This window comes from Frankliniella occidentalis, unplaced genomic scaffold (assembly GCF_000697945.3).
Source record: "Frankliniella occidentalis isolate FOCC.00 unplaced genomic scaffold, Focc_3.1 Scaffold166, whole genome shotgun sequence".
Classification (NCBI taxonomy): Eukaryota; Metazoa; Arthropoda; class Insecta; order Thysanoptera; family Thripidae; genus Frankliniella; species Frankliniella occidentalis.
Window position 1 is genome coordinate 530,106 of NW_026267292.1, and position 8,440 is coordinate 538,545.

The 8,440-nt window shown below is 42.9% G+C and overlaps 3 protein-coding genes across 7 annotated transcripts in view; all 3 read left to right on the forward strand.

The window, feature by feature from the left end:
• The first annotated feature begins 666 nt into the window (after positions 1 to 666).
• Positions 667 to 3,209, forward strand: LOC113208239 (S-adenosylmethionine synthase). 2 transcript variants are annotated; one of them, XM_026425165.2, is made up of 7 exons: positions 667 to 919; positions 1,012 to 1,152; positions 1,245 to 1,403; positions 1,513 to 1,789; positions 1,899 to 2,024; positions 2,108 to 2,367; positions 2,440 to 3,209. In XM_026425165.2, the coding sequence occupies exons 2-7, from the start codon at positions 1,028 to 1,030 to the stop codon at positions 2,690 to 2,692; spliced, it is 1,200 nt and encodes a 399-aa protein (XP_026280950.1). In that variant the 5' UTR covers positions 667 to 919; positions 1,012 to 1,027; the 3' UTR covers positions 2,693 to 3,209. The 2 variants fall into 2 exon arrangements, with proteins under 2 accessions (XP_026280950.1, XP_026280949.1); XM_026425164.2 differs by having other exon boundaries at positions 667 to 847.
• A 105-nt stretch (positions 3,210 to 3,314) lies between these two features.
• On the forward strand, positions 3,315 to 4,311 carry LOC113208241 (uncharacterized). Its single transcript, XM_026425166.2, has 4 exons — positions 3,315 to 3,469; positions 3,613 to 3,761; positions 3,842 to 4,011; positions 4,083 to 4,311. Exons 1-4 carry the CDS (start codon positions 3,450 to 3,452, stop codon positions 4,230 to 4,232), a joined length of 489 nt encoding a protein of 162 aa, XP_026280951.1. The 5' UTR covers positions 3,315 to 3,449; the 3' UTR covers positions 4,233 to 4,311.
• A 573-nt stretch (positions 4,312 to 4,884) lies between these two features.
• The window catches only part of LOC113208238 (protein timeless), a 20,006-nt gene continuing 16,450 nt past the window's right edge, over positions 4,885 to 8,440 (forward strand). The window contains exon 1 of one of the 4 annotated variants that reach the window (XM_052271536.1): positions 4,885 to 5,308. The gene's annotated coding sequence lies outside the window, so the exon portion shown is untranslated. The remainder of the gene's footprint in view (positions 5,309 to 8,440) is intronic. The other 3 variants (XM_026425161.2, XM_026425159.2, XM_026425162.2) reach the window with 3 other exon arrangements.

Sequence of the window (8,440 nt, forward strand, 5' to 3'; positions counted from 1 at the left end):
TTTAAATTTTCTAGTAATTTGGGTTCATATTTTTTGTAGTTTCTCAGAGATGATTTACTCCGCTGCCTCCCTCTCGATCGGTGAATAAGGCCAGATACATCAAGTTAAGTTGTCAAAGTGTGTTGAAACTTTTATAACAAACTGTACTAACTGTTCGGTTCCCCGAGCTGGGGCCAGAGCCCCTGACTGGCACCAGGGCGGGCCGCGGGCCCCACACAGCCGCCTGGCGGGTTTGCCTACCCGGAGTGTTGCCGGCGCTTGCGGCGGTCGCGTCCCAAAGGCCACAGAGTCGTCCCGTCGTAAGCGCCGAAGGCACTCATTCAAGTTGGCAATTCAAATAAGCGCTCTAGGTTTGGAACACGTAAAATGCGAAGTAAACGAAGGGTCTGTGCTGCCTCTTATTGGGCCATCGCAGTATGGCGCTTTGCTCGCCTCATTTCTAATTTTTTCGAGACGAATGCTGCAAAAATCAGGAATCTCGCACAGGAACGGAACGACTAACTACGCATCTTTGCTCATTCATAGCGACTCCTGCTCATGCTCCTGCCCTGCCGTGTCGTGCTAGAAGTGCTAGAATGTGCTTACGCCGCAGGGGGTGTTTCCTCGGAAGCCCCCTCTCCCTCTCTCCGCACGCAGCCTGACGTGTCCTGCACCCCTCCCCCTTCCTCCCCCCTCCCCTCCCTGTCCGGCATCTGGTTGTCCCGCTAAAAGTTTCCTTGTTTCTGTCGGTTCTGTATGATCAGCTGTGAACACGACAGCTGTGTAGTACGCTCTATCAAAATCTCCTTAGTTTTAGTCTTGGAGTGACACCTCCATCTCAGGTTATTCGCAGTTGTAGATTCAGAGAGTAAGTTCACTTCGGCAAATGGGCAAATGATGCAACATGGGTTAAGCACGTCGTGTGTTGGTTATTTCCAAAGTATTTCCATCGATGAAATTTGGCGTAGCGTCTGTCATTTGCTGTAATATTATGATGTTACTTAAGTTTCTACTTTTTTAATTGGTTTACAGGTTACCAGGCGGAAGAATGCCACATACAAACGGGCGCGTTGGGGGCCATGGCGATGTTGAAATGCAAGAACATGAAACTTTCCTCTTTACCTCAGAATCTGTTGGGGAAGGTCACCCCGACAAAATGTGTGATCAAATAAGGTATTTGCTAATTTTACTTTGAAAATTTGTGCTCATTTACTTCCTATCTAACCATTTTATATTGATCCATCTTACTTTACTCTTTTCGAAAGTGATGCCATCCTGGACGCCCATTTGAAACAAGATCCAAATGCCAAAGTAGCTTGTGAATGTGTAGTGAAAACTGGTATGGTCCTTCTCTGCGGAGAAATTAATTCTTCTGCTGTTGTTGACTATCAAAAAGTTGTTCGTGACACCATAAATCATATTGGGTATGTTTGCCGCAAAGTCAGAATTTACAACTGTGTAATTTATATTCTGCGTGCTGGTTTGAATTTTCTTTAACATTTCTTCTCCTTTTCGTTGTTCGTGTTTGTGTAGATATGATGACTCCTCCAAAGGCTTTGATTACAAGACCTGTAGCGTAATGCTTGCTTTGCATCAACAGTCAGAACAGATAGCAGCGGGTGTTCACTTAAACCGCCGGGAGGAAGACATTGGAGCCGGGGATCAGGGTCTTATGTTTGGCTATGCTACTGATGAAACTGAAGAATGCATGCCTTTGACAGTGGTTTTGGCTCACAAGCTGAATCAGCGTCTATCTGATCTTCGTAGGGGTGGGGACTTCTGGTGGGCTAGACCCGATTCTAAGACACAGGTACAATGTAAATTTGGTTTAGTCGTAAAGTTGATATAGGTTATTATTTATGCTTTTGTTTCATTAAAATGCTAACGTCTGTCTTGTTTTATCATTCTTTGACCATTAGGTTACTTGCGAATATTCCTTTGAAGATGGAGCTTGTATTCCCAAGCGAGTCCACACTGTAGTGGTCTCTGTCCAACATTCAGATAAAATTGAACTTGAGACCCTCAGAGTTGAAGTTATGGAGAAGGTTTGTTTCATTTTCTCTTGCAATACTTGTTACTAAAGGGGTGGAAATAAATAATTATTTGTTATTCTTAATTTGCATTGCAGGTGATTAAGGCAGTTATTCCTGCCAAGTATCTGGATGTGGAAACAGTTTATCATGTCAACCCTTGTGGACTGTTCGTATCTGGTGGCCCTGAGAGTGATGCTGGTCTTACAGGACGCAAAATTATTGTTGATACCTATGGTGGATGGGGTGCACATGGTGGTGGTGCATTTTCAGGAAAGGACTTTACAAAAGTTGACCGATCAGCTGCGTATGCTGCTCGTTGGGTGGCAAAATCTCTTGTCAAATCTGGACTTTGCCGGTATGTTTCTATTTGTACATTTGAATAAATTAGGGTTTACTTTTTCAACGAATATCTGCATTTTTCTTTCAGGCGATGCTTGGTACAAGTATCCTATGCCATTGGTGTAGCTGAACCATTGTCTATCACTATTTTTGACTATGGAACAAGTCACAAGACAACACGAGAGCTACTTGAAATTGTAAAGAAGAATTTTGATCTAAGGCCTGGCAAAATAGTTCAAGACCTTGATCTGCGTCAGCCAATATATCAGCAAACTTCAACTTATGGGCACTTTGGACGTGACATTTTCCCATGGGAGAAGCCAAAAATGCTTGCTGCCTGAAGGGTTTCCAAATCTCAAGCCTTTTTTCCTTAAATATCTTTTTTTTAGTGTTACTCAGTTAATAATTTGTATGTGAATGAATTTTTCCCTTTGAGGGTGTTACTGTTTGTGTTATTTTATTGATCTGAAATGAAATGTTAAAACTGTCTTAATGATACTCCCATTAGTACTTTAGGCTTTAACCAATAATTTCTCTCTTAACGCCTTCCTTTTTTTTAAATGTTTAAAATCGTTTTTAGAACGTAGGACACATTAGGTTTCTAGTTTATGTAAGATTTTTAGACGTGATAGGGTTTGATTTAAAATCCACATTTTTACCTTGTTACCCTTGTTTAGTGATTGTTCAACCCAGAATTAATTTTTAATGATGGCATATGTATTCCATTTAATTTAAATTTGATTTTATAAATTATTCTTTATGTAAGACACCTCTCAGTATTCCTACAGCATGCCTATCCTTTTTGTTGTTGGCTCAACTAGATGGCACTTAGAAATAAACCAAATAAACATCATCTTAGGTTGATTGAACTTTTTTTTCCATTTCCATTACTGTTGCATCTTGCATCAGTATACACTGATAAGAAAACAATTCAAGATTCAAGGCTGTAACATGCTGCTTGAGAAAAAGCGCTTTTCCCGCCCGCTAGCCCCAATTTTTCATATCCCCATGGTTGTTTGTTTTGTGCTTGACAACTTATACACTTACATGTGTTTTGATGCCAAAGACGATTTTAACAGTCTAATTTGAGTGACAGACATGGTTCGCTACAAAAACAGGTATTTCTATATGTTTAAAGTTGTGTTAACTATCTTCTTCCGCGTATGAGTCCTCGCTGTCACGTTATTTGCCACCACATTAATGTATGGCGTCTCATAACCTCCATTTCTGTGACATTCAAGTTACTTCTTTTCTCTTTCAGATACATCGCTGTCGAAGTTAATCCCTTGGGTCTTTCAGGTACCAAGTCGTTTTCTCTCAATGGTCGAGATTTGTACAAAGCAGTTCTCGATGCAGTACAAAAATTGCATGGTGATTTTGGAGTTGCTGCAATAAGTTCAGGATATTCTGGTAAGTCATCGCATCGGACTATAGTGTGTTTCTCTTGATTGTTAATTTTCCATAATATTTCAAATTCATCTTTCTTGCAGCCAAATATTGCAATGAAGTAACTCGGATAGCACTGCTACGAGCCAGACATGGCCCTCACCGAATCTTAGCCTCAGCATTGCCCACTGTAACTCACGTGGGGCAAAAGAGTGCTACATTGCGAACAATTTACAGCGGTGCCACTATCAGGCACTGCTTATTGTTTCTTCAGGTATTTATAAACATGATATACTAAAAATTTTGTTTAAATTTGGATCCTTTTGAATTTTTGTTATGTTTTAGCAATATCAACGAGCTGCTCTTGTCAAGATGTGGTCCAAACAACGCAATGATGAGGAACGGCATGCCTTAGAGGCTGCTGTAATGGATCTCAGTGCTGTTGAGAATTTTCAGCTCAAACGAGAACATCATGAACACAAAGCTACTAGCTGAGTCACAACTATATTGAATTGTAAATATTATTTTCTGTATCCAAATCTATTATTTAAATACATTTCTAGGGCCAATTTCATCATATTCTTGTTTTTTTCTCCAATTTGACGTAGTCCTGAATTTATTTGGGTTTTAACTCTCTTATCTCTGAGGTTCCTACTCTCTAAACTCAGGAGAGAATAGCCGAAACTGTTGCAGAACTTTGCAGGGATATGTCAATACTAAACTGCCAGACAAAGTTTACAACGAACAACCACGGTACTGTAGGAATATGCGTCAAAAATTTGCTATGCTACCTCTTGGTTGTTCCTTTTGAGAAAACTATTGTTACTTCCTAGGTCAAAATTTTTGAGACAGTCCCCAGTGGCTGTCTCAATCCAAAGGTAAAAAGTTTCCTGTTTGTTTTGATCAAGATTGTCAATTTACGTTCCAGTCAAGATTGCCAATTAATTTTTTTTAATTTAATAAAATGTATAATTTTCTGTAAATTGCAAATTTAGGCATCCACCCCTAATACTTTTTTTTTCCCCTCCACTTGAGTGCAGTGTACTTGGTTTGTGGTCTCCAGGTACTCACATGCAAGTACCCGGCTGGCAGGAGAGAGAGTGCCCGCGCGGCTCCCCCGCCCCCTCCCCCGCGGCCAATGGGAGCCCGCGGCGCCCCGCTACGCCCCGCGACCTGCGTGTGGTGGGGCGGCGCCACGCTACGCCACGCCACTCCCCGCCGGCTGGCCTGTCACGTTGCCAGTTCACGTGCGACCTTGTTGCCGTGAACACTCTCCCGTCCCGTCCAGTACGTCTTGCTGCACCGCCGGGGCTGAACGTGCCTCTCTGGAGTCGCTGCTGCTGCGGATCCGCTGACGACTCGGCCACTTCGTTTTCGGCGACGGCAACTTTGGAGTTTAAATACCCCTTGTTCGGGAGAGAGTCACAATCCCAGAGTGCCGTCGAGATAGAGACAATGAACATTGATGCGCTGTCAACGCGGGGTTTCCCGAGGAGTGTTTGCTGAGGATTAATCTCATCGAAAGGAAGCTGCTGTCCGCCGTTGGACCAAGGATATGACACAGTTTTGAGGTATGTCAGTAGTTCTAACCTTTTTGTTTTCTAAATCTAGTTTCCTATTTTATATTATTGTTAAAAAGTTGGGGAAGAGCGCAGGAGGAGAGGCTTTCAGGGTTCATTGCTCCAAGTGTTTACATTGTTAGTTACTTTTGTTTACATGGTAAGGGTTGTCTGCCAGGCTTGTCGGTTTGAAAAACATATCCATTTTTCAAACCTTTTACGCAGGACATCAAATTGATCCCAGATATTAAACTCATTTTCTATATGTTATCCATTTTTTAACCGGGCTATGGCTATACCTGTTGCATCTAGGTTAGAGACTCGCCCAATGATGACACTTTCATCAAACAAATGGATAGTTTGTTTATCATCATTTTACGGATAATTTCTGATTATGAAATACATCAAACGGACCATTTATAATCCTCAGTACTATTTAGTAAGAGGCAAATATGCTTGCAGAGGCAAATATGTAAGTACATAGATACTTTCTAACATATTGATCATCCTGTCTGTTGTCTCTGATTTTGGTCATCTGAAAATCTGTTCAATGCTTAGCTTTCATTGACATTTATTATTTTATTACCGGTATGTGCTAGTTGAGTCTGGTCTGAAATTTTTTACATTTTGTGGTGTGGCCACTAAAGTCTTGCTCCAGTCAATTTTAATGTATTGAAGTATGATTAGCACTTTCCCTTCAGTTTTGAAAATATGCTATGCACTAATGATTATTCACTGGCAAAATACATTTTTCCGTATTTCACATTAGTTTGCTTGAAGTTTATATTGGGTTGGTAATTAACATGTAAGGTGGTTTACATTATATAGTAGTTAATTTCTTCAAATTCTCTCAAACAAATACCAACATGGTTTTTAGTGTTACCATTTTAACAGAACAATTATTGTTTTGTTGCTAATTAGACTTTTTAGAAAAGTATCGTCTTAAAATTCATTTTGTAACAGATTGATTTGTGTCGGCCCCACTATTAACGTCCCCTGAAAACGCGCTGTGCGTCCAACGTGCTACTGTCTTGCTCAGAGTCCCCAAACTCCGTGGGCGCTCAGGGCGGGCCACCGTCCCCACACAGCTGCTCGGCGGGCTGGCCTACCCAGCGCGTGGCAGGCGCTACCAGTAGTGTAGTAGCATCGGGTGGCACCTTATGGGCTAGAGGGGCGATAGGATAGGTGTGTTGGTGCGGGTAAACTCGAATATGGACCGGGCGAAGCAGGCAGCAGGTATATAGATTTAAGATGTATGAATGAAAAGCACTCTTCTACTGTACTCTCCTTGACCATCATGCATGATGTGATGTGATCAACGCCTTTCTTAAATCGCATAATTTGTTAATGTGTAGAATTCTATTATTTTTCAATCAAAGTATAGTGTAGTAACAGTTTGTTCTGTTTCCTAACCCGCTAAACGGAATCAAATTAACGTTTATATAGCTCTATATGTCTCTATATACATATATACAAACCAATATGTTTTAATTTATCTTGTCTAACTATATATATTATAATTATGTTTTATATGTTATATAAAGAAAACCCTTATTAACCCATATATAATATATATAATTGGATATAATGAAACCGCTTTATAAGATCTGTGTTAAAGGCAGATAGAGTTTTTATTTAAAATGATTTCGCGGGAAGGGAGAACAGACCATTCAGGTTCCTTTTAGGAGTCGGTAGATTACACCGCGTCTACCCCCCCCCCATTTTCCTTTCCACACCTCTCTTTTGTACAAAACAGTGAACGAGACCGAGTGAGTGAGAGAACGATGTCATACGTCTCTCTTTTTGTTGTTGCGGTGAGGTGCTCGGGTTGAGTGTCGTCCTGAGGCAGAGACACGGCGCGGATCGCTGCGTCGTTTTGTCGGTCACACGGTCGCGAAAGCACTGGAAAAACCAAGGTCGCACCTTTCAAAACGAGAGTTAAAGCCGATGATACCCCCCTTTACTAATGTATCGTTATGTTTAGTCTAAGTGTAAGGTATCATCTGCAAGGGCTCAGTGCATTTACAAACGTGCTAATGTTTTTAGCGCCATTGCGTCTCTTTAATTGTCTTTTATCAACACTGGAAACGCAAGTGTGTGAATGTCGCACACTTGTAGGCGAGTTAATATCCATTCTCACACTTAGGGGGGGGGGGGGTAAACGTGTGAATTTTTTCTTGGAAAGTGAATCTGGAAAGGTTTCTTCAGCTTCCCTTATTCTCAAGGCGCGACTTAACTCCCGTGTTTACCATGGTGTCAACCACGACCTCCTGGCCCGGCAGTAGTGCATCCCGTAGCGTCTCGCCTCCTCAATGGACGCCGGCCCAGAGTACAGTACACGTTGGGAGGTATGGCCTCGCCCTTGCAGTTTCGCGGCGGCGGCCGCAGCGCAAAGGGGGAGGACTCGGGAGGACTTCCCTCTCCAACCGCAGCCGCCAACTTTGGTGAATGACCGGCTAAGCGCGGCCAAGTTACTCCCTATTGCGCTGATGTACTACGCCGGTTATTACGAGCAAAATTCTATACCATCTTCGAGCAATTGTTTTTTCTTTTTTTTGTCGTTTGACGGCCTTCTTTCATAATTCCATTACGCTTTAGAACGCATTACGCGTAATGATTGAATCAGGTGTACTGACTATGGCGCTAGTGGTTGCCTCCTCGCCCTCCTCCTCCAGGGTCATCGCGGAAGTGCCCTACCTACTCCTCCGCCATGGCGTCGGCGGCACCGCGGTGTCCCTCTGACAATTCGAATTTCAAGTGTCTTACAGACTGGAAACGCAAGTGTGTGTGAATGTCGCACACACTTGTAGGTGTGTGAATATCCATTGTCGTACACCCAACAAAGTGTACGACATTCACACACACTTGCGTTTCTCGTGAGTACCATCACAAGTTGCAAGTTGCAAGTGCCACTCCGATGGAACTTGCACGCTTACTACAAACTGTGTGATACTACTGTACGACACTTGAGCTTGCAGACCACTCACACATAACACGATGGGTTCACAACACCGCCGCGAGTTGACGCAGTGGCGGCGGCGGTGATTCTCTCAGTCGTGCCGCCACGCCGCGCCACGCCACGCCACGCCACGCCGCGCCGCGCCAGCACGTGGTCGCACACGTGACTGTGTGGTCCGGGTCCGA

What these genes read in the sequence shown, in the direction of transcription:
- LOC113208239 (XM_026425165.2), top strand. Translation starts at nt 1,028, where the DNA reads ATGCCACATACAAACGGGCGCGTTGGGGGCCATGGCGATGTTGAAATG. An exon ending in GACACCATAAATCATATTGG is followed by an intron (nt 1,404 to 1,512) that starts GTATGTTTGCCG and finishes GTGTTTGTGTAG; the next exon opens with ATATGATGACTCCTCCAAAG. An exon ending in GACCCGATTCTAAGACACAG is followed by an intron (nt 1,790 to 1,898) that starts GTACAATGTAAA and finishes TTTGACCATTAG; the next exon opens with GTTACTTGCGAATATTCCTT.
- LOC113208241 (XM_026425166.2), top strand. Translation starts at nt 3,450, where the DNA reads ATGGTTCGCTACAAAAACAG. An exon ending in ATGGTTCGCTACAAAAACAG is followed by an intron (nt 3,470 to 3,612) that starts GTATTTCTATAT and finishes TTTCTCTTTCAG; the next exon opens with ATACATCGCTGTCGAAGTTA. An exon ending in ACTGCTTATTGTTTCTTCAG is followed by an intron (nt 4,012 to 4,082) that starts GTATTTATAAAC and finishes GTTATGTTTTAG; the next exon opens with CAATATCAACGAGCTGCTCT.